General features: G+C 42.4%; 1 protein-coding gene across 2 annotated transcripts; it reads right to left on the bottom strand.

Annotated features, from left to right (window-relative positions):
• Positions 1-841: 841 nt before the first annotated feature.
• Positions 842-26417, bottom strand: LIMA1 (LIM domain and actin binding 1). Of its 2 annotated transcripts, XM_082781438.1 has the most exons (11): positions 26390-26417; positions 22828-22963; positions 20163-20208; positions 17670-18128; positions 12254-12362; positions 11522-11682; positions 9122-9229; positions 7100-7157; positions 6444-6559; positions 3402-3535; positions 842-3006 (listed from the first exon to the last, which is right to left on the bottom strand). In XM_082781438.1, exons 2-11 carry the CDS (start codon positions 22944-22946, stop codon positions 2007-2009), a joined length of 2310 nt encoding a protein of 769 aa, XP_082637564.1. In that variant the 5' UTR covers positions 22947-22963; positions 26390-26417; the 3' UTR covers positions 842-2006. The 2 variants fall into 2 exon arrangements, with proteins under 2 accessions (XP_082637564.1, XP_082637565.1); XM_082781439.1 differs by lacking the exon at positions 9122-9229.
• Between the last annotated feature and the right edge of the window lie 467 nt (positions 26418-26884).

Raw genomic sequence — 26884 nt, 5'->3', positions numbered from 1 at the left:
GGGCTGCATTGTAAAATTCAATTGTGTCTCCTAAGAAACAAGTAGTAGGCATATCCAATAAATCTGAGCCCATGACAAATAGCTTCCAGGCAGAAAGATCTCCACTTGCTTAGTAATTTGAGGAGGCAATCTGATACCAAGTGGATTTCGTTAGAAAAAGATAAGGATTTAGAGGTTAAAGAAAGCCATATGTACTTTTACAGCCGCTTTCCTAGTTCTGCAATACCCCTCTATCTGTTCAAATCAAGGCTCAGCTCTCCCTTAAGAAGTACCAGCCAGCAGGTTGTACACCTCGCAATGTGTAGCTACTAACACCTACCTAGATAGCAGTTGGTTTTTCCCCTCTCCCCCTCATTCCCCATGCCATAAACCACCACATTCTGTCTTATGCTACTGCAGGTCACTTACTGCATTTTTTTCCAGATCTTAGCCCCACCTATCCCAACCATAACCACCCCAGGCTTGAGATAAGACAACTGCAATACAAATAAGCTTCTAGGAAGGAAAAAACAAAACCAATTCTCAATTATCTTCACCTACCATGCGTGAGGAACAGATGAAACCAGAAATGGAAACGTAAAATACCTGCATGCCCTAATTTCTTTTGCCTATCGTGTTTTAATCTCTCTTCCAGTCTTGTATCTGAGAGAGCAGTCTGCCCATCTGACATTCCGCAAAAGAGTGGACCCACAGTGTCACCTAGTGGCACCAGAAGAATCACCGTCTGGTCTCCAGCTTCAAGTAAGAACACCAGTATTTTACCTCTCATTCCCCCAGGTCCTTTTAAAATACTGCTTCTTTGCAAAACGAGCATGAATCCAGTCTTCAGACCTAGTTTTTTATGTAAATGACCAAACTTTATTGAAGTTAGCAGGACTGTTAAGAAAGCAGAATATTTTACACCTCAAATAGAGTTAGAGCTAATTCTCATGAGTACAGTACAAATAAAAGCGAATATAAAAGGACATCCTCCTTCCACCAGATTCCATTATTTGTAAAATAAATGCAGTCAAGTTTAAAAACATACTAAGCTTCAATGCTAGCAATCAGAAAGTTTCACTGTTCATATGGTTTTATTCCAAAGATTTCATAATGCAGCAGAATTTCACAGCCACAATGAAAAGATTTATGGCAGTTTGATACAAGTAAATTTTCAAAATTGTCAAAAGGCCTTAAAAACGTTATCTGCAGTTTTAAATGAATTATGATGAACTCTAAGGAGAAAAAAAATGTCAAAAAACACACTTCAGATGCATATGAAATGCAAAAATAATGCCCTGCAGGCTCCTGCAAAAAATGTTGACTTGCCCTCAGAGAGTCAGCACAGCTTCTGGATCAGCACTAAAATACATTGGTTCCAGCAGTGGGCACACCATTCCAGTTGCACAGAGAAAAATGGAGTAGTAGGTCTTGATCATTGGCAGTTTTGAGAAAGAAAGTCACGTTGCACTCAGTTTAAAATGCTTTAGCTGATGGATTCCAAGCAAAACCAAATGCTTTTATCATAATAAAAAAACAGCTGTGCCCTTTACATGTATTAAAGTGCATTTAGTTACCAGTTTTAAAGCAGGTCACAAAGTCCCTTTGAAATTGGTCCCTAAGCACTGCAGTCGCATTTGTAGTGGTACAAGTAGTGTATTACACAAAGCCTGCTCCACACCACCGAGAGCGCAGGGGCATTCTCTAAGTCGTTAGCGAAACAGGTACCAGAGTTCAAAAAGGATAAGACAACAGGAGTACAGAAGAGCTCTGTTCCCACCCTGTGGACAGCCACTACCTGTTGATGCCATCCCACAGCCACAGATTCTCATTTCCATGCCCCTAAGTGTCCCCTTTGCAGGCTCCCACAGTACTTTTCTGGTTGAGATCATTTGTACATCTGATTCCCTTAATGTCGATGTGCAGTATAGCATCACTTGCATGGAGGGCAGCTGTTTGTTAAAGCTAAAAACACCAATTTAAAAAGGCCCAGCACCTTGCAGCGAGTTTTAGAGTAAAAGGCCAATTTATTCTTCATCATCATCATCTTCATAGTAACGGTTCCTTTTGATCTGTTCTTCCACAGAGAGGTCTTCCATATCTTCACCCTCCCAGAAACCAACGTCTTGGGATTTGCGATTCTGGTTCGGAGATGATTCCTTAGCAGTCAAGACACTGGAAAAGCTGGAATGTTTAGGAGAATCGGGTTCAAGGAATTCTTCATTTGGGGTTTGCTTCTCTTCCATACCGTGTTCTTCCTCATCTGTCTCTTCATTCGCCTGGCCATTTTCCACAAAGTTATGCTCTGCTGTTTTGGTAACAGGCAATTCCCGCTCTTCCTCTCTATTTTTCTCTTCAGCATTCTGGATGTTTCTATTCTCCACCTTCTTTTCCTTTTGCTTTTTGTCCACCACCTCTCTCTCTAGTTCCTCACCTCTTTTCAACGTGTCTCTCTCTGCCTTAGGAGAAGCTGCATTGTCTGTTTTATGGCCTTTAACAGATACTGTTCTAAACGAGGCTGCTACTGTAAAGGGACGACTTCTCTCCTTCAGTGAGGAAGATCTTCTCAACTTCTTGAGGTCCAGATCCACATCCTCCAGCACATCTGGCTTGGAAATCTCTTCTTCTGGGGGCCATTTGGGTTTGAATACTTTGATGCCCTCCTCCAGGGCACTTCCTTGAACACTTTGGTCAGATGGAGGCGGCCAGGCAATCCTGAGCTTTTTTGTTTCTGCTGGTCTCTCTTCTCTTTCAGGCAAAGCTGAGGCTTTGGCTTCCATACTTGCTGCCAGAACTCCTACTTTTGCAATCGGGGCATCCTCTACTCCTGGGTTTTGAGAACTGTCTGTTGCATTTATGCCATGGAGAGTTTTCTCCGGGGATTCTTCACATTCAGTTTTGCTTGCCCATAATTCCTTGTGCTGTTTGTGTCCAAAGCCTTCATCATAATTGCCTTTGGCTTTGAAGAGCTGATTGAAGTGAGGCTTGCAGTAAATATTCCCACGCAGAGAAGCATACGTCCCAAGACTGTTCAGAAAGACACAAAGTCAAATGTTAGCGTTCAGCCACTGCGGTGGGTGTAGATTTCATTTATGCTGCTGAACAGATCCAATTTCTTCCAATGTGTTCAGGAAAGACAATCTTACAGCTTTCAGAGGTTGGTACAACCCTTTTTTTTCAAGTATCAGGAGCTGGACATTACACCTTTCCCCCAACAAGTGACATTATGAGTTAAAAAAAATAGACTGCATCAAGTGCAGAGGCCCCTGGCAGAACCAGGACTGTATTACCACTCATAAGCTCCTGTTCAATTCATTGTAGTTGCCTTCACCTCAGCTAAGCCTGAACAACAACTTACTCAGCTTCTGAGAAGAGGAAAGCCCCGCTTCCTAGAAGGCAGCCAAGCAGAGCAGTGTGTTTACCTGAGTTTACTGTTGCAATAGGAACAGCGGAAACAGCTGATGTGGAACACCTGCTGGTTGGCAAAGAGCCTTTCCATGGGGTACACGGTCTTCTGACACCCAACGCAGGTTTCCTTCGCTGGCAATTGGAACTTCTACGGGAAGAAGAGAAAGCTCGTTAGCTGGAAAATTAATCAACTGCTAGACTTGGCTCGGGTTCATGCGCAGCTTCCAGCGGGCTCAGAAAAACTGCAGCATTTCTGCAGCTCAGTGCTAATTCTGGTAGAGTGGGTTCTGGGGGGCAACGCGTGAGTCAGGTATGGCGAGCCCACAGGGGTCGGTGTGGTTTGACAGCCAAGATTTTGCCCCATTGCAAGCTGAGCAGTGGCTGAGAAGGAACAATAAAAGTACTAGAACTCAGTTATAACTTTAAGCCAGTTCCCAGAAATCTGCCTGATCTATTTCTCCAACCTCATTTTTTTTTTCTTTATAGGAAAATGATGAAGAAATATTAGGCTAGATTATGGTCATTATAAGATTTACCAAAATTAGGAAAGTTGTCATAAAAAAAGATCTGAAATGACTTCAAAAATAAATAGCTAGATGGTGGAGAAAGAAAAGGAGTGGAACAGGCTGCTCTCAGCAGTTTGAAATCCATTTTTGCTAAATGCTCCCTTCTTTTAGTGACAAGAAAATAGTCTGCACAGATGCAGACAGCAGGAAACGCTTCTGACTTCATTTGTAAGTAATTCCAGTTCTATAGCAAAGAAACCATACTCGGGTTTCAGCACAAACAGCCCTCAAACTCACCCAAGACTTAAAGTTGAGCAGGGCTTTGAGGTTAAACAGCTAAAAATGTTTATGTACTCACTAAGAGAATTTCCTGAGAATTTAGTGCAAGGGTAAACTTAAACGCTAAGGAGTCAAGTGTCGCTGCTGGGCTGTATGGGAACGGTTTCAGACTTTGTGTTCTGAAAGCATCAAGAAAACAAGTATGTTGTTCGTGAAAAAGGTCACTTGATGCCACGCACTTCTCAGAAACTATTATGGTTGGCCAGCAGGGAAGATACCTTAAAAAAAAAAAAATTCAATTTGCAGATGAAAAATTGGCATTCTCAGGCTGCGCCTTGATTTTACTATTTTAGCATCAGGGTAAAAGTGCCTAGGCTCCATATCCATGGGTTTGCATAGACACTCTGATATCATAGCTTGCCTTTTCCAAAGAATTACCTGCTACAAACTTAGTAAAAACCTTTGAGGAAAATATGGCTAAGGAGAAAAAACAGGAAGGTGACAGGAAAACATCATTACAGCAATTTATTTATACCAGACAAGAAACAATGGTTAGGCAATGAAAGTTACAATATGCAAGGGACAGATTGCTGAAGACAGAGCCAGCTGAAGTCAGTTTGTCACAGCCATAAAATTTGCTGCCAATTTAATCCCAGTTCAACAGCTATGTAAATTTTTTAAGGCACTGCTTTAAGTAATAGTAGATTAAATTTCTAATTATGATGGCAGCTTGACCAAAAAGAATTCAGAGCTCCTTTTGAAAAGAGCCACAATCTCTAGGTGCCGCCAAAACTGCATACGAACTCCAAATTTTGAATTGCTAAATGGAATCTCAAAAAATGAGAGCATTTACCAATTCAAGCAAAAATCTGGTCATCCACATTTGCCACAGGAAGCAAGGCAGCAACAATTTGCTTGCCCATCAAAAAGACTCTCCCCAGTAGCTCAGTTTTGCTTGCAACATTACATTACAGCGCCGGCATGTGCTTCTGCAATGCACGTCCCCATCTAGGAAGAGGAACTTACTTGTGTATCAATGAGCCCTGTGCCTGATGAGAGGTGTTTTGGGGTGTGAAGAGAAAGAAATTCCTTTCCAGGCATACTACAAATAGGAGCTACAGGAGGAAGGTGAGGTCCAGTAAATATAAAAAACTTGAGAGAAAGCTGAGAGTTGAGCTCACATTAGGAGGGAAGCAGAAGGCAGGAGTAGAGATTAGGAACCAAGAACAGGAAACAGAAGCTGGAAGAGACAAATAGGAACCTGACATGAATAAACAGCATCTGGGTTTCTATCTGAGCAGTGCAGCATCAAAAGCAGTAACAAGGTAGAGAACTAAACCGGTTATACTAATAGAAAGAGATTGCAGAGGACCGAAACACGTAGCTTGCACACATCTTGGGTGCTTTAACAGAACGAGATTATAAAACCATCACAGACAGCAGACTGATTTTGCATACTGGCATTTACACTCCAGAACACTAGGAACCCACATCTCAGTGGGCTCAGTGAGGTCAGCGTTGTTCCTCCCTAAGATGGGGAAAACAACAAAAGCCCAGTTGTTTCCTCAAGAGCGAGCCAGGAAGTCTGTGGCAGCCCAGGGAACAGGCATCCTACCTCCAGACAGCGCACGTGACAGGCACGTACAGCATGATCAAAATGTTCAGAACTGCAGTTTGGGTGGCTCATAAGATTAGCAAATACATTCCTATCAAAGAAGTTCTCCATCTGCCTTATAGACCTTGCTAATGGAAATTTTACATTAAAGACTTGTTGTTAGGAATGCCAGACTTGATCTTTTGGAGGGTCACTCATCCTTTATAGTAAGTTCCTACCGATTGCAGTTGCTTGGGGAACAGCTGGAAGAGGAAGGTACAGGGCCAGATCCCAACCTTCTGAAGGCTCTGGGGTTCAGGATCAAGACCTGAAGGCTGCTCTGTAGGAGCTCTGACTTTACAGACAAACCCTGACAGGATCTGCATCCTGATTTCCCTGCTCAACCCCCTTTCCCCACACTGAAGTGAAAGTGGTGGCCACACCACTTCAGCAGCAGCAAGGGAGTTCCCAGCAAGCAACTCCAACTTCACCTCTGAAGAAGAACTGACAGCTTGGAGGTGCTTCTCCAACCAGAACTCAAGTTCCCTCATGAACAGCCAGATCAGATAGCAACAGTTTTGCCAGACCCTATGTTGCATTAAGGCTTTGTAGTATTAAATAGAGAAGAAAGTTGGTTTTAACCATTGCCAATGTTACAGAATAAATAGCTCCTTTACCTTCACTGCTTTTGGCAGAGATGCATCTGCCTGGCCAAGTGATTTGGAACCAGAGTTTTGCTGTTTTGTGCCAACAGGTTTCTGAACTTCTGTCTCGCTCTCCAGGTTTTGTCCAACTAAGGGAGCAGAGCAGGAAGAAAAGATAATTATGATACTGATAAAACCAAACAGCAATCCTACCAACTAAGGGCTGAAACATTCATTTGCTGTTAAACCATTAGATCTAGATCAAACAAATATATTTAAAAACAATAAATCTATTCCTCCCACGTACCAGAAAACCTAAGTTGATACATAAAGAAAACTAAAATATGGACAACATCTAACTCCAACGAAGTACTCTTCATTTCTGCGAAGTGCTCGTGCATGGGCTTGAATTCAGGTGTAAAGCTAATGCAGCATAAGAACATGCTCGAGTACTTTAATAAACGGGAACTTGTCTACCTCCGGTCAACATCAAAGATATTAATGCAGGATGATCACCAAATAAGTATACCCAGCACAGGACACACTTTCAGTATGATACAGGCTTTTATAGGATTAAATTCATCATCTGAAGGAGTGATCTCAAGTATCCTACACACTACTGGGCAGAGTTGGTGCTTTTCCTCATCCACGCACTCTACTCTTGGTGAGGTGGGAAGACGAGTGCTTACCATTGCCATCCTCGGAAAGGCTGGAGTGGAAAGACGAGCTGTTTTCACCTAGGGAAACCTGCAAGAGAATATTAGGCAATGAATACTGCGACCTTCAGAAGGCTGAATGATAACATCCCAAATAATACGCAGACAATTTGACAGTATAAGCACCAGGACAGGAAGAGACTGGCCACACTAAGGTGCACATGAAGCTATTTTTGGTTTGTGAGGCACACGACAGCAGCCAGTTGACTGCCAGTGATGTTCTGTCGTGGCTACAAGGCAGCCACCCTCACACACTTACAGCTGCTGCAACACAGGGATCACCTGCTGTAGTATTCACACAAACATTGGGGTTTTGTTTCCCCAAGCACCTGCAGCTTGTACATCTTTCTCTGTTAGATATCAAAAAGCCCTGTTGATTTTGTTGAGGTACCTCCTCGGTTTTCTTACTGAGAAATCCCTTGACATCAAGCAAGACACATTTAGTGCAAATCAAGCTTTTTATAAAGCTCTTGATGTAGACTGGTTAAACTTGGCATTATTGCTATGAAATCAAATAGTTATAAGTAGCTGAGAAACTGAAACACTAACAAGATTAAATGCAGATCATCATTAATTCACTTTAATGATTGAACAGTCCATTGCAAGCAACTGATGTTTGCAAATTGAGTTAACAGATGAAGCAAGTTAAATTAACACATATAATGTATAAATTAACATAAGTTCTACTGAACAAATCACTACCACTAGAATAGTGAGAAGTGCATCGGTGCTTTCTGTGCCTGAGTCACACGTCTGGTTACTAAATCTTTCATGAATTCAGTATAAAAATGATAGAGGTTAGCAAGTTTCTTTTGCTCCCTTTTCACCAGAGGATTCCTGCCTCTGATGTTTATTAATAGCAGTTTTAATTAGACTTCCCAACTTGATGATGTCATTTCAAAGGAACAATCCTCCCTCTCAAACAATGTTCTGTTCAGGCTCTTTATCGCACCTGGAATCCTCAACAAGCAACTTTGCAATTACTGCTGAATACAAGAGATTTTATTCAAATCTCCCATTCAACAGCAGGGAAGTATTCGGATTTCACAAGTGCTCTTTTTAATTAACTCACCTTTTAGCAAAAGCAGTCTGGACCAGCTAAACATGAAGCTGCTCAGCTGTCAGCGAGGAACAGCTGAAAGCAACAGTTTGGCCCCCTGCCCAAGGAAGGCTGGAAAGCTCTAAAAGCCCTCCTGGCATTAGGCTGCCACGTGTTCAGCATGGCTTGAATACACAGTACCCCAATTATTATTCAGCTACTTTTATCCTGTCTGCTACCCCCAGTTTAGTATACAAATGCTTGAGCATGCTTTATTATCTCTGTATTCACGGAGTAATTTAGCCTCTATTTGCAGCTGAAGCTCAAAAACAGGGGCAAGCCCAAACTGTCATTCACAGCTACCTTAAGCAAAATTTAGCCACTAAATGCAGAAGAAGTGGTGAAAAGTCCCCTTACGTGTGTCACAGAAAGCTTTTCATACTTTCATTTCTTGAAAAAAAACAACCAAATACGTAGTTGTGAATCGTTATTTTATGGTTGGCAACATGACAAAAAAATTTTGGTGACTTCACTGTAATCAAATGTTAAGGGCAGAGTCAAAATAGAGGAACTGAACACAAAAACAAAGGTTTCAGCTCTAGTCAGCAACTCAAGCCCCTAAAAAAGAATACGTAAGCATGATATTCAAGGATTCTGCCACACTACAGACATGTCATCATTGAGAAGACAGGGGAACTCTCCAAGAACACTGGTAAGATTCATCTCGAAATATTCTCTAGAACGGCTTAAAAAGTCTTTCACTGAGACCTGCTATCTTATAATTCATATGATATAATCTAAACAAAAACAAAAAAGGAATTTTGCAGTGTGTAAATAGTACCTGCTGCTCAGGTTCAATTTCTAAACGGCATGGGGAACAAGTATTTCAGACAACCCTCTTCAACTTGTTCCACTTACAGTGGAGTCCTTGACCTCCACCAGCATGAGCATCTTACCTTCTCCCCATCCTGATAGGAAATGGTGTCCTCAAAACTTGGTGGCATATTCTCCTTCTGCTCAGATTTGTAATTCTTGAGTTCACTTTCACTGGCTTGAATCTCATTCTATAGAATAAAGCACTTGAAAGTTGACAGGTTCTTTTCTCCTAGGAAAGCACTTCCTATTTTTCTCCCTTTTTTTTTTTTTTTTTTTTGGAAAACTGTTTTCCAAGCATATACATTGATAACTAAAGGAAGGAACATAAAAATCTATACACACTTGCTAAGTGATGTATTTTAATGAGGAAGAAAGATGGGGCTGTAGAATTTTACTCTAGTCTCTGAAGGTAATGGCAGCCCTTTTCCTTGCTTCCAGATTTCCATTTGAAATCAGCTCTTTTGTTTTCCCCTGCTCACTCCACATTTTCCCTTCCTAGATATGTTAATTTTTCACTTGAAGTGATAAATATTTCAAGACAAGCATCATCTAAAGCACCATGTAATTAATATAATTCAACATAAAAGCAAATACTACCCTTGTTTCTGTGCTAGTCAAAAAAAATACTGTTATTTACCAAGATCTCTGTACTTTACGAACTGTCTTAAGATCTACACAAAAGAATCTTTCAGACTTTAAAAAACAAATCCAGTGAAGTCTTGTGTTTCATTGTCGCAGGATTCAAGATAATTGGAGAAAGACTCATGCCATTCACAAGGCGTTTTCTCTGTAACATGGAAGAGAAATAGCCAAATGCCAGCACCAGCAGCTTACTGGATTCTGTAAACCAATCATGTCTGATAGGTATGTAATTAAGTGTTGTTGTTTTAATACATAGATCTCTAAATATGTTTTTCCTCACCTCTGTCCCCTTTCTGTATCGCTTGCAATGTTATAGAAATAAATTGCTTCTCACCCTCACTCTAACCAACTGTAAAAACACCTACCAGCTTTATTCCAGACCTAATTAGTCCACAATACCCTCAAAACAGTTGCTCCCAAGACAGATTATGTCCTTCCTTTGCAGCACATTTTCAGAGAAGGGAAATACAAATAGCACACTACCATATCAAAGACCCATCATTTCCTTGGCAGCACAGAAAGAAAACATCCAAGAGTCATGGTTTACTGGAAGTACTGCAAACAGCCTTGTCAGCATCTTACCTGCTGCCCTAATTGATGGGGCAAGCCAAAAATCAAGAGATTCTGCCAAATGGGATCTAAGAGCATGACACTGGACTGACTCTCAAACTGATAGCACTGGACATTTGTAAATTATGGTCTCAAGAAACATCTATGGTAAATCTCTTGACATTAGGACATAATTTAGTGGATCAGCTACCACTCCAAGCCACAAACTGGAAAAGATGATCTAGCAAACTGAATGCAGGTGAGAAACAGGACTTGGAAATCAGCAATTTGCAGTTAATGACATTTGTTGCACTGGATGTAATTACTTTCTACTCCTTCCATGAAGTTTACTTGACTTTCCTCCCAAGGGCTGGAGAATTAAGCCCATGCTGCACATGAAATTCAAAAAATCATTTCAGCTGGGTAGAGATTTTAGCATCATTATAAAGACATGTGGGAAGCGCGCATTCTTCTAAACCCTAGGAACAACATTTTTGGCTTTTACTTCCAGTGCAAGTTTCATAACTTTAAAGGGTCTCTCCCATTAAAATTTATTAGGATGGTTAACAAAAGGCATGCTTAAACAGTAAAAGTTCCCATCATTAAGCAAAAGCATAAGACAGTTCCAGCAAATGTAGTTAAGCTCATTTTATCTTCTTTTATTAAAAGCTTAGATTCTTGCAGTCTCTTCAGCTGCAGCAGTTTACTATGATTCAATTAATTGCTCACTTCCTGTTCAAATATCTGCACAACTGACATACGTTAACTCACTGCAAGGCCAGCTGGAATGAAATAATGGGTGAGAAAACCTGAAGGAAGATGAAAACAAAGGGGAGAAAAACTGCCTGGTGAACTCAAGGCTGCAGGCCAAGAAATCTGGGTTCTGTGCACTGCAGGACACTGAAAGTTGCTCCTGCTGCTGTGCCTCAGTTTCCCCTAGCTTGCAGCTAATGCACATTACAGATTTCTTTTTAATTCAAAAAAGAAAAAAACACAGAGATACAGACAGGCAGAAAGAAAAAGTTCAGCTATGTTTCAGAAGCACTTCAGTCAGGGTACCAGCAATTAATTCCCTTGAAAACTTTCATGATCATTGCAGCAAGATGCAAGTACTTATTTCTCCCTGCAGTCTGTAGAGGGTCTTCATCAGAAATGAATCCTACAAGCACAGAGGTCTTTTCAAAACAAGATGGCATTATCTTCAAATGGCCTGATTGCCCTAAGATCTTCTCTCCAGCCTCAGGCTGGGACAAAAACTCACTTCTGCACAAGCCAAAGCTCAGACTTACCGTGGTAGCAAGGCCTGTGGAACTGCCCTGCTTGGACACAGCTGCCTGGTATTTTGCCAGCCTATCCTTTATCGAAGTTTCTGATAAGCGGGGCATCTCCAGGCTTTTCTTGGGCTCTGCCCTATCTGGGCTGAGTGCAGGACTAGTATCTACAAGATGCCCTGGAAAAGAATTACATGAATAAAGAGTAACTTTCGTGAACACCAACAGACTTGTGTGCAGAAACATTTACTAATCCATCCCTTCACTAGTACTAAGACCACAGAAATTCCAGGTCTCAAGAACATAGAAATGCTTCAAATTCTCATAATTTATGTCATAATTAATCTCATAATTTATCCAGCTGGTTTCAGAAACAATACATCCACGTGTCCAACCCTGAAGATTGTTTTAGGGTTACTGTCAAATGACAGCAGCAGCTACTTGGTTTCTAAAGTAGATTGACTATTAAAAAGTAGTCATAGGATTATCCTAGAATTAAAATGCAGGAAAAAAAAATGGGTTCCATTCCTGAACTTGCTAGCTATCCCATGCCTTGGTTTCCTGTGCTTAAGGAGTTAAGGGTTTAACATTCACAGCAAGACTCAGTTCATTAAATGTGATGATCGTGTGGACCTTACAGATGGAAGATGGCTGCAATTCTATTTCTGAAAGGCAAAAATTATTTCCATTGTATTGTATAAAGTAAGTTTTAACTTTATAAACTAAAAAAAACAATTGGGTATTACTGACCTGATGTACTGTGGCTCCTCTCTCCTTGGCCAACATCAAGGTCTTCCGAAGAGAAGCTGTTTTCAGAAATCCTCCTACTGACTGCTGTCTTCCTCTGGTCTCTAGGGACCTGGTAGAGACAAAACCCACCTATCAGCTGCCTGGACAAACAAAGATTGTTGCACTTAATCCTTTAAGATGTACAGGTGTCACTAGCAAATCTGCTTTGCTAGAATAAACAACTCTAGCAGGTGACATCTTATTTAACCAATATAAAGTTTGATCACAGAATACATGACCCTCCGTCACCTGGAAAACCATTTTGTGCAGAGGTTTGTAGGTGCCCTTTGAGAAGCTATATTTGTTGAAAAATCAGAACCACACACCAGATTTTTAGGCATTTATGGCTGCAAGTACAAAACTTCAGTCTAGATTTTTGCAGCTCATACAATTTCTTTTGAAGTTAATGTTCAGGGTAATTTTATGAAGTTTTTAAATCAGAAACAAGTATGAAAGGAGTATGCTATCAAAAATTTGTATGGATTTTCAGGAACAAGAAGGAGAATAAATACTATTGCAATGAAAGTTATCTAGATCTACTTGTTTTGATTTAGGTAGCTCATGCATTTGGTACCAAATAATTCCCTAATTAGGTCTGATAAGGCTTAAGTAGCAGAGTGCTAGAGATAAATATTCTCAGATATCCAGGATAATCACTACTTGCAAGGCTGGACAGTTTTGTAGCTACCACAGAAGTGCTCTGACTGGCTCAATCAGATTTAATGCACGTGTGTTGAGACTGACTCCCCAAAATCTAGTGCTCAATAAAAGAAATTGTGAAAAAGCAGCTTTGCCAAATGCTCACGAAATGCAGATTTTAATTGGACTTCACCAAGATATTTTGACTTGCAGCTATTGAAGACATCCTACGAAATACTTCAGGTTATAGATCTTTGTTCTCTCCCTCCCTCAGAAGAGTTAAATCACGGAGCCAGTTGGAAATTACAATTGAGGCTAATGCAAGGAAAAAGGCAGGTTTGGCAAGATGCTCCAACCACACATCCCCGCCTCCCCACCCCCTTCCAACAAGTTTCTTATTTGCTGGTCACCAAACTGAAGGAAATTCCAAAGTTTTATTTTAACAGAACCGCACTGTAAGATAATCACTGTGAAAAATCAGGCTGCTTTGGCATACAAAACAGCAACTTTACCAGGAAAGGAAAATGCAGCTGGAAAGCCTCTCTTTCCATTAGCATGGGAAATATTTTTTATTTCTGTGGTTTAAGACTTCGGTAACTTTTCTTACTGGAAAAGAGCTTAGCTATGACAAGTCTTTTCCTTCCATTGAGTGTGTTGATAGGTTCAGTTTGGGAGTGTCTGCACACTTGTAAGAACTTGCAGATTCCTCATTCTGTGCAAACTACCCTTAGATGATTCTTATTAAGCTGATGTCCGCTTTCATGTCACCTCGAGCCTGAAGTTCTTACAGCTCAGAAATTTGTCATTAAAGGGTCTGGCTTTTGACTAGTATATGGGAAAGGTCATTATTGGCAGAATATATCTGAAGACAACATCCTGTGAGGACACAGAAAATAAAATGTTTCTTAGCCTGTTTGAAACCCCAAACTACTTTATCACTGCCCTACTGAATTCAGAGAAGCTGGGTTTCTTTTTTTTAAATCTTTTTTTAACATGGCACCACATACAGTTTGTTGCACACAGCAAGACCGACAAATCTACAAAAGGAACAAAAAAAGCTTGCAGTACAGACACATGAGAAGTTTAACTGGTCAGCAGCATGCATAAGGAAGAATTCACGACCAGGGAACAAAGGTCAAGAAATTTAGATTCCGTGTCTGGCATTCCAAGACTCCAGAAACTCTCAGCATCTTTCTGGAGAAAAAAGGCAGCTAGAAATCCAGACTGGAAACTTGTTCGAGTTGTCCCCTCTCATTCTCCTTTCTTTCAGAATCTCATTTCAATTTATTTTCATTGTGGTTTGCCTTCAGTAACATGCAGAACTGCCCTCATGTTGAGAGGGCAAAGGAAGCGCTATTATTACTGAAATTAATTATTAAACAAATTAAACTTCTACATGAGAGGTGGCAAAGGGCCAGCAAGCTGCCAAACAATTCTGACAAGGATTCATCAGCCTGTTGCCACCAGCAGAAGTTCTGGATCAGCTGTTAGCATCTCATCTAGGCACATAAAAACAACTTCTTCCAAGCAATAAAAATTCAGATTTTACCAGCACTTAAGGATTCCTCAGAAAGAGCCTTGTCTGTGACCGTATTACCTTCATCTAACTTGAAGGCTGCATGAGTTCTGACTCGAAAACGAGCAGCTTTCCCCCCCATTTTATCACCATGCTGCAGAATCCAGTGCAGCAGGAAGTGTTCAATTATCAGAGGCAGCCATCTCACGACCAGCTAGGCAGACTGAGTTACTGTCAGCTGAATCACCTCCAGTCCTGCCTGCTCCTCTCCTGGCCCCTCCGACACCTAGGGGTGTTACAGCATCCCCTAAAGAACTTTCCTGGAGACGAGCTGAATAACACAGTTTGCCTGTTTTGAGATTAAAAACCCCAAACACCAATATACAAAAGTTTTAGATACGGTTCAGAGATATTTCTGTAAAAAAATTAGTACTAAAACCTGCAAATAGCAAGCCACAGCTGTGTAGATTTTGTATCAACAGTCTTATATTGTGGAAGGAAAAAAAAAAAAAAAAAAAAGCAGGGTACTAGAAAAAAATATTTACCAAAGATGAGGGACTTTCTCCATTAGCACCAATAGACTGACCACAAGCAATTAGGACAATTAGGGTTCACGGGAGGTAACACCTTTAGCCTGAAGGAATCCCCAACTCCCCAGCCTTACGCTTATGGCACTCAGTTCTCTTCTCAGTCCTGGCTGGGCCACTATGCCAGTGCCACAGCTTCTGCTACTTGCAAAATGAAATAAAATATTCCTCGTGTCTGGAAAGCCCCAAGGTTCTAAGACAAAAGAGGCGAGTGCAGAGGTACCACAAACAGAGTTAACAGCATTTCGCCTAGGGCACGAGGAGTTGTTGGGCAAAAGACCAAATAAAAGTTACACCTATTTCATTATAAATAACTGTGTCAAATGTGACCCTGCACACCGGGCTAGATCCACAAGACACAGTAAGTTTTTGCCTTAAAGGAAAAAGCACAAAGCAACTCAGAACAAGCAGATCTACAATATTGCTTTAAAAAGTTGTCTCTTTCTTCTCTTCTGACCATCCTTGTGTATGTTTTTGCTGTCGCTTACTGGAAGAATTCTTTGAAATTGATAAAAGACTGCACGTTCAGCCTTTGCTTAGTGCTGAACCAATCTAGACTGATATTCCTGCTTCTGGTTCAGACTATTGTCTCAAGAAGCATTTTTATTGCATCTTCATGGAAGAAAAATTTCTGGCTTCTATTTAAATTGCAGAAGATGGAGCAAGATCTGAACAAACAGATGAAGAAACTAAGAGGGTTTTGCTTACAGTTCTGAACATCAGAATAGGTTTGTTTAGAGTGTGAGATGGGGTCAGGAAATCCAGGCTGTAATCTGGATTCTTGCCATGGACTTACCCAGCAACCAGGCAAGTTATTTTATCTTTACTGCCATGACGTTATAGCAGTGCTGCTGCTTAGCTTATACAGATGTTTTGTCAGGAAAGCTCTGGCAGTGCTTATTCCACAAGGCTGAAGTAAATACTAAGGAGAATTACCGTCCCTCAGGTGAAGCATTGCTTCCACTTAAATCAGGGGTTTATCATCAGATAGAGTTCAGGAAAAGCATAAATGGAAGATGCAATTGCAAAGCTTGCAGTTAAACTTGTACCACATTGCTTCCTACCTTCTTGAAGAAGGTCTGTGTTGCCATAGTGCCTAACTGTCTTCATTGTACAGGACTACATGATCTCATCCTCAAAGCCTCAGATAAAATCCCACAACCAGAAATCTTACAGTGGGGTGTTCAAATCACAAAGACTTCAGAGTCTAATCACAAAAGCTTCAGAGCACTCGATGCCTTTTCCCTTCCAAAATTAAAAACCAACCAGATTAACTTGGAATAGGAACAGAATTTGAACGTAACCTGAATAGTTTCACATTTAGCGCATGATATTTACTGTCTTCAGTTGGTTTTCAACCACATTCGAATGACTAAGCTTCACAGCAATTTCAGTTCCAGATTCAATCAGCTCCAAAACAATTTATTCCCCAGGCTATGATAAAGTTCCTTCAAGTCCAGCTGCAAAATGGTACTTTCCTGCAGAATCCTGGCTGACGAATCCTACAGCAAGAGTTCAGATAAGTGCTATCAAGAGATCACCCTCTTCAGCCCAGCCTTTCGATAGCCGTGATGGTATGGGCAGTTCTTACATAAGGACAAAGACTACAAAACCTAAGTTGCAAAATTACTATATACAGACCTAAAATTCACTTTAACACAGAGCTGCTCCTCTGAAGCCCTTAACGGATAGATATTTTTAAAAATTTTGTACAAAATATATTTGTTTTACTCGGTACTGCAAGAAAACCACCCGCAGTAAAACAAAGCCAGAAGTAAAGGAAAATATGAGAAAACTGGAAAATCCACCAGCATCAAGGCCTCAGGACTATGTTGCAAGTCACTGGCATATGCAACTCATTTTCTAGTTAAGCAATTCTCCCCCGGGACACACAGTCTGCAGTCCACATGCAGGATCAGATTTCATGAGCAGTTGTAGGAAAATGCAAGCCCTGTGCATTTGCAAGTCAAAACTAGTGAAGGCAGGCGCTCATCTGGCTATCTTTGCTTATTTTTTTCCTGGTGAGGGGTTTTTGATAAGAAACATTTGTTAAGATATGAGAATGAGAGAACAGCAAGGAAAAGATGGGAGCGTTTCACAGTACTTTTAGATACACGCATTGTTATACACCTATATGTGTGACACACATCCAGACACGTATAAAGCTCCTAACTCTGGCAAGTATTTCCATCTCAGCTGCCCGAGACTGCTGAGCTCATTTCAAACAGTTACTTTCTCTTTTCTATGTAACTATTTATGTTTTGCACAATTTGTTTACATAATTCACCTTAATCCTCAGGAGATAAACACTCCCTGGTTGTTTAAAAGAGGAAAAGCAGTAAATTCCATACTTAATTTTCCCCATCTTAAACTGCAAACCTCTACCAAAAGCAAATCCATCTTACATCTGCAATAAGCACTCACAAATACTGACAAATCCAAGCTCTCTACACGTATTTGTTTAGCTCAAATAAGTTAGTAACAGCAGCTACGCGATGTTTCACCTAAAACAATGAATACAATTACTCGCAGAGTCAATAATAGCTCCGAGCCACTCCCTCCAGGGACTTTTCCTGGTGCCCAGGAGGCAGCAAAGTTTTAGTTTCTCTTAAGATTTGAAAGGACAGATCCTTACCTTGGTCTGAGCCGCTTCACCTTTTTCAAACATCATCTTCAGCTTGTTCAGCGGGACGCTGTACTTCTCTATCTTCCCCGAGGAGTCCGTGTTTTCACTAGCTTCAGGCTTTTCCGCTTCTCTGGGCTCTCTCAGACAGTTTTCCATTTTACCACTCTCCACTGAGTGGCTTTTAGACTTTTTGCTGTCAACAGCGGGACCCGGCAGCTGGCCAGCGGTGCCAGAAGAGGCCTGGGCGTGAGATGCGGTGCCGGCTGCTGGGCTTTGCTCCGGGTCTGAGCAAGAGGCAGAGCTGTTCCCGACTCCAACCTCAGAGCCTGCGACCTTGTGCCCAACCTCAGCACAGCTGCTTCGGAGCGTTTCCTTCCGAGACTCCGTTCCCAGCACTGGATTCTCCCACTTCTTCTTTAGCACGCTCAGATTCCCCCTTTTAAAATGAGGGGGAAGATTTTCTGCGCTCTGCAAAGAACAAGAAGTTAATTCCAGTTATATGCCTGATGAAGCACTAAAACACTTCCTTTCTATGCGAAAGGAAGTTAAAGGCTCAGCACTGAGCTCCGCTCTCGGCTTTTTCAGACAGCTGTGAATAGTTACAACTGTGCCACATGGAGAAAGCATCCAGGATAGGAAAGGAAGGAGGGGGGAGAAAAGTCAGGAGCTAAAGCAGGAAGTGAGCAAACAGGATGGCCTTATAAGGAAAAAGGGAGTCAAGGTCTAATGAGTTAAATGCCACAAAAGGCTTCAATCCACACATGGAGGAAAAGGGACCCAAATCCACGCTGCAAGGGTCTCTAGTCCTGGAACAAGCAAGCAGTGAAAACACAGCCGCATGAGGCATGGGTGCTGTGCCAGGCATTGCAGTGTCTTCCAGCTGGTTCAGAAGACAATAACTAGGAAGTCATCCAAAAACCTACTGATTAGCTCACAGAAACCACTGCTTCGTAGGTCTTTTGTGTTTCTGCTATCAGCTAACCAAAGCCTTTTACTTACAAGAGATCCCTCCAGTATTTTATACCACTCAGTGTAAAGCTTAAGCTAAGTACTGACAAGAAATTGCTCTCTGCTCCCATTCATAAACACCAGACTGCTTGCTGGAGTTCTTCTATTTCCTTGACACATCAAAAGCTCTCAGAGAGGACAAATCCACACCCCCCCCAAGTGCTGCCTTACCATGTGAGTTAGATGGTACTACGTGGAGCAGTAATACTGCTCCCATTCAAATGCTTTCCAGACGAATTTTACTTACACGTAGTTACCTCTCCCCACAGTAACAGACCAGCCCACGTTTGATTCATTCAAATCCAATACCTGCCAGCATTGCATTTTTGCTGTCTCTCCCTTATGGAGAGTGCTCTGTATCAAACTCATTGCAAGTGGAACAGGTCTGCAAGGCTTACAGGAATTAATCAGGATTAGCGGCTATATTAGGATTTAAGTCTCTCACCCTATTACTCTTCTGGTCACATTTTGAACAGTGCTTTGCAAATTAACTTGAATCCACCTAGGCTTCAAAAAGATCAGCTCGCTTGCTGACTGTATTTAGAAGAAAGTACTAGAGTTGTAAGGCAAATGTTTTAATACAACAGACATACTCAAAAGTGTGCAGCAGGTTTCCACCTCTGCACGTGAGACATATTGCTATGAAGTCCTGGCATTCTTTATAACACAAGTCATTCTTGCTTGGGACTTGCCCGTCCCTGATCATAAAAGCAACAAAGAAAACTTAAGACTGGAGAGTAACTTTTAGAACACTTATTTTGCCACACTTGTATTCCAAACAGAAGAACGACTCCTCAAGCATTAAAGAGCTCAAAGAAGTGTGCTCTAGCAAAGACTTACCTATATATCCTGTAAACATTGTTGGTCTTTCCAAAGGAAAATTAAAGGATCTGCTTATAAAAACAGACCTAAGTCTTACTGCCTGGCCTTCCACCAGGGTGACCCCAGAATAGTGAGTGCAATGTATTTCACGGGGGATGCAAGGATCTAAACAGAGCCAAAAAGGATGGCTTTCCCTCACTCGGGGACATTTTGAACTTTGCAAGTCACTTCCCAGAAGATCCCCTTTAACAGATTCTATAGTTATCAAAGAGATGCATGTTAGATTTCAGAGGCTGGCAGTTTCTTTTAAGCAGGCTTTTAAATTTAGTTAAGAAAGGAAGAGGTACCACATAACTGCCTGCAGCTAAGAACAAAGAGGTTGTGGTTAGAAATGAAGACTGACAGCCAACTCATTCTGCCTTTTGCTTAAAAGTGAATTGGTGATTCAATATATAGCTTTGGGCAAGTCACTTGATTTTCTTTCCTTTCATTCACACTGGGAAAGGGAAGGGGAATGGGTCAAAGGCAGTCACTGTGTCTAAGCTAAGTTTTCTGTAGGACACATAGCAACAGCTTTGATATTCCCAAAATAAACTATCACAGGAACGTTTCATGTAGGTGATCCATTTTTGATGCAGAGTGTTGCTTATTGCCTAGGAAACAAATACTCACACTTCTTTTTTTCTCAGCAGTGGCTTCTTCAGCTGCTTTCTGATACCTTCGAGAAAGAGAATGGAGAAAAAACAAAAAAAACAGTTTTTAACTAGGACACTGAATGCTCATGAAGATAACTGAGATTTCATTTCCACCTAGGATTCTGTGCACTTACCAGACCTATCAAATAAAACCAAAGGCTGGAAAAATAGTAGCAAATAGTATCTGAACAATGCACAGAAATAGCCACATTTTACATTCAGCTCACAATAATAACGTGCGTTGATAATTTTCATTAGCTAAGCACTCTCATTCTCAAATATAGACAATTTACCTTGGAATAGCTGTATTGTTTCTCCCACCCAGCTGTCTGCTGTGCCCCTTTGCAGGAATAACTCAGCTATTTATACAGCAGCTGCTGAACCGTAACAAATTACAGCTTGGCATACGCAGAAAATCTACATAAGTGCCAGTTTATCTTACTATGCTGGGCTGTAAACTGCACCAATTCAGCAGTTGCTTCAGGAGCAGCTGAACTATCCCAGCAGTGGAAACAGCAATCACAGTCCTCTGAAGATAAGCCTCCCTGGATCATGAATCAAAGTCCTTTAAGAAGCTATAGAAAACTCCCAGCAATCTGCACGCTACACGCAGCAATCTGCGCTCCACTCCGCAGCTAGGAGCACACAGACCACACCGATCAGCCCAAGGTGACTGCACTTTGCTTTTGCCATGCCCAAATTAATCAGATAAGACAAATTTTGCCATTTTTAACCAGAGCTCTGCCTTTTTGGAGAGAAGAATCATGACTCAACATGTTTCTGTCTTTCTTATCTGTGGAATTCTACTTTTGATAGGACTGTGAATGTGTTACAGGCCATAAACAAGGCACTAATGTTATAACAGTCGTCAGCTTCAGACCTTAAATAATTGCTGGTATCAAACCAAGAACTAATGTATATCAGGGGCTTGGTTCCTTCTAAGATGGAAAAAAAAAATACTTATGTGCAAATACCTGTTCTGCAACTCATTTCTTAGTGATTTTTTTCCTGTTTTGAAAGGTGTGCTCCCACATACATTTCTTCTCTTGTTATGCTGGAGAGTGGACAAATTGCACCCTTGCTTATTTCTGCTCAACAAGCTGCATTTACTGTACAGGCTGAGAGCTGCTAAAGGATTGTAGGTGGCTCTCTTTAATCAATACAGATGTATTAACCTATATCTTTTATACTACAGAGCTTCCATAATTTGAATGAGACATGCTGAGAAAGTAAGTTTATGGTGAAAGAGAGATCAATACGGGAAGAATCAACAGAGACATGGGGATGAAAGTCCAGTACCACAGCAGAAAACATAAACAAGGATTGAAGAGTTCCAGGCAGCGCTCACGGTAAGGCAGCCCACCACAGAGCACTGCTTAAGTCTCTGCCTGTTGCAAATTTGCATTGCTCTGACCTGGCAAAACTGATTACCTAGACACCATGGGAATTTTAAAAAGTATTTTCACATACAAATATTTAGGTATCAGCAATTTAGAAAGATTATGCTCCTCACTGTTAGTGGCAGAGTTGGCAAAGCCAGTAAAGTAAGTAGGACTGTGTTTTTGCAAGGAACTGACACTGCTTATGTAGAGGGGCTCCACTTGATTAAGGAATAGCAGTTTGGATTACTTCCAGTAAGCCCTTTCCAAAGGATTATCAACATTTAGCAAGATGACCAGGTTCTGTAATCAAGTTTCAATGAGTGAATAAATCACCTTAACAAGCGTGGTCAAAGCAAGCGGCTTCTCCCTAGGACAGAGTACTTGAAGAGTAATAGCTATGTTTGTGTAAAGTCCACATCACAATTATCTTTCCTTTATAGCCTCTATAAAGTTTCTCCCACTCTCAAGATTTAAATAAAACCTTGGTGCACTGTTAATGCAGTAGACTAGCTGACTGGGCTGCCCCTCTCTCATTGAAAATTCAGGCTCTAGTCTAGCTATTTCCTTAAGAAAATGCTTGTTTTTCCCCAAAACACATAGGTTAGTGCCACTCATCTTTCCCAGCTTATAAAATATCACTTAATGATCTGATTGCAATCTATCATCCATCTCTCAGAGAAAAGGGATGGGTAGCATTCCTTTTCTAAACCAGTATTGTGAGACAGCTGGAAGTGACATCTGTGAAGAACATAGCTACTGCTATATTCCCTTAAAGAGCTCTTCCTAGAGGGTTACATCCATCACCAGCAGTTGACAGAACTACAAATTCTAACTGGTCTCCAGTTAACCGATAACACGTTAATGTTACTTTTTAAAGTACTGGCCAGGAAATGCCACGTTAAGAGAAGCCGATCTAGCTCGTGACTAAGCTGTAAAAGCCCATTTCTGATGGAGTAAAAGTCTTATCAGCGATAGCTGCCTGCACTCCAATGCTCTGCCCTCAAAACCAAATTGTAACTCGACAGAGAACGCTGTACTTTCTGACAGCAGGTAGAAGAGATTATAATTCTGATTGCTGAAACGATATAACATCAGCAACTAAACAAAGTTTTGCACAGTACATATTAAGCCAGAACTTTAAATGCCTCCAGAGTGACACTATTTTTGAGAAGCAAAGCAACTGTCAGCGAAGCAGTACTGTTAAGGTTCCAGCTGCCAAACCCCCCCACAGATTGTGTTCAGAAGCCTCACAGCACTTACCTGGAGAACCTCTCCAGAAGAGCTGATGACTTATTCCCATTGACCAGAGAGAGCTCTTTTGCAGTGATTTTCAAAGACTGTGAAGTCCATTGTCTTCTGTTAAATGGGGAAGGCTCCATCTTATCACCATGAACACCTATGCAGGAAGAAAGTACAGTGTCAGTCAATACAGAGCAGAAAAGTAGTTTCACAGCACAATTTGATATTAAGTCACTGCTCAGGAACCTAGCATACTAGTGCCACCAAGTCCCAATCATTCAGGATCTTGTCCACCAACTGACTAAAAAAACCAGCATCAGATTGAAGTTATAATTTCCTCTGCAGACGCCACTGAGATGGGGCCCTTGATAAAAACACTAGCCACAAGAAATGGGGCGAGAGATAAGCTGTGAACCAGAACACGAGGAAGAAGCAAGCTGTGATTGAAAAGGATGCTAACGTGAAGCTCTGTGTTTCCTTTAGACACGTGCACACAGACAGCCTCCAGGAAGCCCTAGTGTGCCCTCTCTTGTTCTGCTTTCTGAACCAAATGTGCTGGCATTTATGTAAGAAGGCTTGAGTTATGAAACCTAAGAGGATGTAATTCCTATGCAAACATTTTTCATTCACCCTGGCAGCATTCACTCTTAATGCCGCAGCCGTTTCCTCCATGAGCTGAAGTAAGTCTTGTGTTCATGCAGGCAGCTGTAAACCTCACGTTGCAATTGTTATTGGTTACCTAAAGGAATACTTTTGACCGCCCTGTCTTGCTGTAAACCAGAAGAGATTTTGTGCAGCTTTTCACTACAGAAGCCAACAAGGCATATCAGATTTTTACTTTTACTTAGTTTTCTTTTGTGGAGGAGGAAAGGAGGGGAGATTAATTTAAAGAGTTCCTTGATAAGACAAAAATAAAGCTTGTGGGGCAACGCCTTTCCTTTTTTCCTCTTTTCTTTTATCCCTAGCCTCATGTCATACAATGCCTGCAGCAAGTGCACTAACTGATCCTACAACGCTAACGTCGGGCAGGCTGATCTCATTCTCATTTTTTCCATCAGTTTCTTTAACTGATTTGCCCCGTTAGGTCACAGAATTCGAGAAGTCTGAGTACAGGTCTGCTCCACCACTAGGCGCATTTGAAGGAACACCTTCAGAGAACTTGATATCAACAGCCATATGTAAGGAAGACCCATGTTTCTGAAACCCTCAGAGGCATAGAATGCAATTCCTCATAAGAGACAGATTTGGGATGCTGTAACACCTCAGTCCAAAGGAATTCAGCTGCAGCATGCAGAGTCTGACTGATCTGGTGAGAATTCAGATCGGAGGAACCTGATTTCCAGTTCTGAGAGGGGAACACTGGGTCCACAAGGTGCCCACTTGATGCTGGAACCATAGGAACCTCTCCAGTGCTGCACCCTGCTGCTGTGTAGAGATAAAACAGGCAGCAGATGAGCATGTTGCTGTCTTGGTGGATGTAGTCAGGAAGAGTGGGACTTTCTCTAACATTCCTTAATTCACCTGACGTAATGGAGGGAATGACACACCACGCCAGCACATGTTTTTTCAAGATCATCATTTAGATGGTGCTTTTAGATATGCAGGTTGAACTATCACGGCAAACGAGACAAGTTACACCAAAATTGTTGGGGTGTTGAAACACTGAAACTACTTATCTGTGTTATGGTTGCAGCTTACTGCAGCTTCAGACTCATTCCCAACTCAGGCAGTCTCTAAAATGCATCCCTCTTTCAACTAGGGAGAGAAACTCAGCCTGAAGAGTTACTTTTTGAAATTTATAGTTTGCAGAAAACAGTTTGCGTCACTAAATTACCCTCTTCTGTTAACCTGAGAAGTTTTGTCCAGACTAAACTAGAAAAATGATGCTGTTCTCCAGGTTTAAAATAGTTACCAGTCCCTGCCAACTGCACAAATGATCATCCACAAAGAAAAAGGATCTAATTAGAATACGAGGAGCACTCAACTTTCCCACTTTTAAACAAGCACACTTTACGTACAAATAAATATGCATTCCTGGGATTACATGATGCAGTTGCTACAACAAGCCCAGCAGCAAACACTTAGCATAAAGATTTAACAAAGCCACAGAACACATACATGGAGTCTGTAGTTAAAATTTACTCCTGAGAAACATCTCTGTTAAAAAGGAAAAAACATAATGCTACGGTTTAAACTTTTCTTTTATGATTACTCTTGAGCCAAAGAAGAGATCATCTGAAGGCCCACTTTGCAGTTCCAATTGCCTTTCTCTCAATTGAGTCAGTTTTGCACAGGAAACAGTAGCAGGGCATTCATTAGAAGCCTCCCCTGGCAGAGATAACAGCTTGCTGATTGACGTGCACCTTACACGGAAGGACAGCTTCAGGAAAATATTGAGAAAACACAATCTAGTTAAATTGTGCAGAAAATACTCCTGATTTCGATGCCTAAGCATTCCACTGAAGCACTCACTGTTTATGGATACATTTTTCCACCCCGTTGTGTCATTGTTTGGTTTCTTATTGTTCAGCTCTCCATTTTCTCTATTACAGCCACAGGTGCATTAAGACAATTAGGACCGTTGTGGCAAAATCTCTTCCTAGAGGCAGCAGCTACTGCTGGGTCATTCAAACGGTAAGCTAAGAAGCACATTTGGAGTCTCAGACACAATTCACGACAAAAAAGCAGAACACCAAGATGCCCAGAAACTCGCGCTCCCGCATTTTTAATGCCATTCCACATTCTTTGCCCCTTCCTGCATGCTTACGGCTTCAACTCACTTGAGCATTTTTGTGCTTCTTTTGCTGCTCGTTCTGAACACTTTTTCCAAGTTGTTCCAAGAAATAACCTTTTACTGCATGTACTAAATTTTAAACAAGATCATGAGCATGGTGCAGGTTACATTTAACAGGGCATAGAGTCCAAAGGGGATAGAGAAGGAGAAAAGGAACCTGCGAGCCAGCAGGGAAGGAAAGGACCACGATATAACCACCATAACGCACCCGACCCGGCTCCGGTGACCCCACCAGGCACCTCGCAGCAGGATAAAACCCCATAAAGCCCCATAAAACCACATAAAGCAGGACCAAACCTCATAAAGTCCTTCAACAAGGACCGCCGCTTAACGAAGGCCCCAGAGGGGCTGCTTACAGGTGGCTGCAGCGCGGGGCACCTGCCCAAGCAGCTCGGGGGCTGCTCCCCAGCAGCACGACCCCGCTGCCTTCCACCCCACCCGGTACCGAGCCGGCCCTGCCCTGCTCACCGGCAGCCCCGGGAGGGGAAGCTCGGAGGGGTGCAATAACGGGCACCGGGCACTGGCACGGCCCTTCACAGATCACTCCCCAGCGACAGGCTCCGGAACAGGACGGGGGATCCCAGCACCGGTTCCGCACCACGTCCCGGTCCCCGGTCCCCGGTCCCGGTCCGAGACCCAGCTCCCGGTCCCGGTCCCAGTCCCGGTCCCGGGTATCGTCCTGGGTCCCATCCCACGCCCGTTCCCGTATCCCAGTCCCTGTGCCCGTCCCGTCCCGTCCCCAGTCCCGGTCCCGGTCCCGATCCCGATCCCGGTCCCCCCCTCTCGCACCTGTCGCAACAGCAGCACCGACTGCGCCCCCCCCCGCCCGCGGCGGCACCGGGCAGCCGCTCGGCCCCGCCCCTTTGCCACGCCCCATTGCCACGCCCACGCACCGGGGCACGCCCCCACGGCGCGCTCGGCCGGGGTCTTCCCCGGCGCATGCGCAGCTCCCCGCCGTGGGGGGCTTCCGTGCGCTTGCGCCTTGCTGCGTTTTGTGAGGGGTGCGGAGGGGAGGGGCGGGGTGCTCGCGCCCCTTATGGCCCTTCACGGCCCATTATGGTCTCCTCATGGTCTGCTCACGGCCCCTTATGGGTCCCTCATGGCCCATCATGGCCCCTCATCATAGAATCATAGAACATTCCAAGTTGGAAGGGACCCAAATTGTGTCCAATGCTTCATGGTCCCCTCATAGGTCCCCTCATGGTCTCTTCATGGCCCCTCCTGGTCTCATGGCCCCTTCATGGCTCTTTGTGGTCCTCTCTTGGTCCCTTATGGGTTCCCTCA

The sequence above is a fragment of the Aythya marila genome (genome assembly GCF_965140915.1).
Source record: "Aythya marila genome assembly, chromosome: 30".
Classification (NCBI taxonomy): Eukaryota; Metazoa; Chordata; class Aves; order Anseriformes; family Anatidae; genus Aythya; species Aythya marila.
This window is presented reverse-complemented; position numbering and strand designations above follow the sequence as displayed.

What these genes read in the sequence shown, in the direction of transcription:
- LIMA1 (XM_082781438.1), bottom strand. Translation starts at nt 22,946, where the DNA reads ATGGAGCCTTCCCCATTTAACAGAAGACAATGGACTTCACAGTCTTTG. An exon ending in CTTCTGGAGAGGTTCTCCAG is followed by an intron (nt 20,209 to 22,827) that starts GTAAGTGCTGTG and finishes TCTTTCTCGAAG; the next exon opens with GTATCAGAAAGCAGCTGAAG. An exon ending in GTGAAGCGGCTCAGACCAAG is followed by an intron (nt 12,363 to 17,669) that starts GTAAGGATCTGT and finishes TGTCTCTACCAG; the next exon opens with GTCCCTAGAGACCAGAGGAA.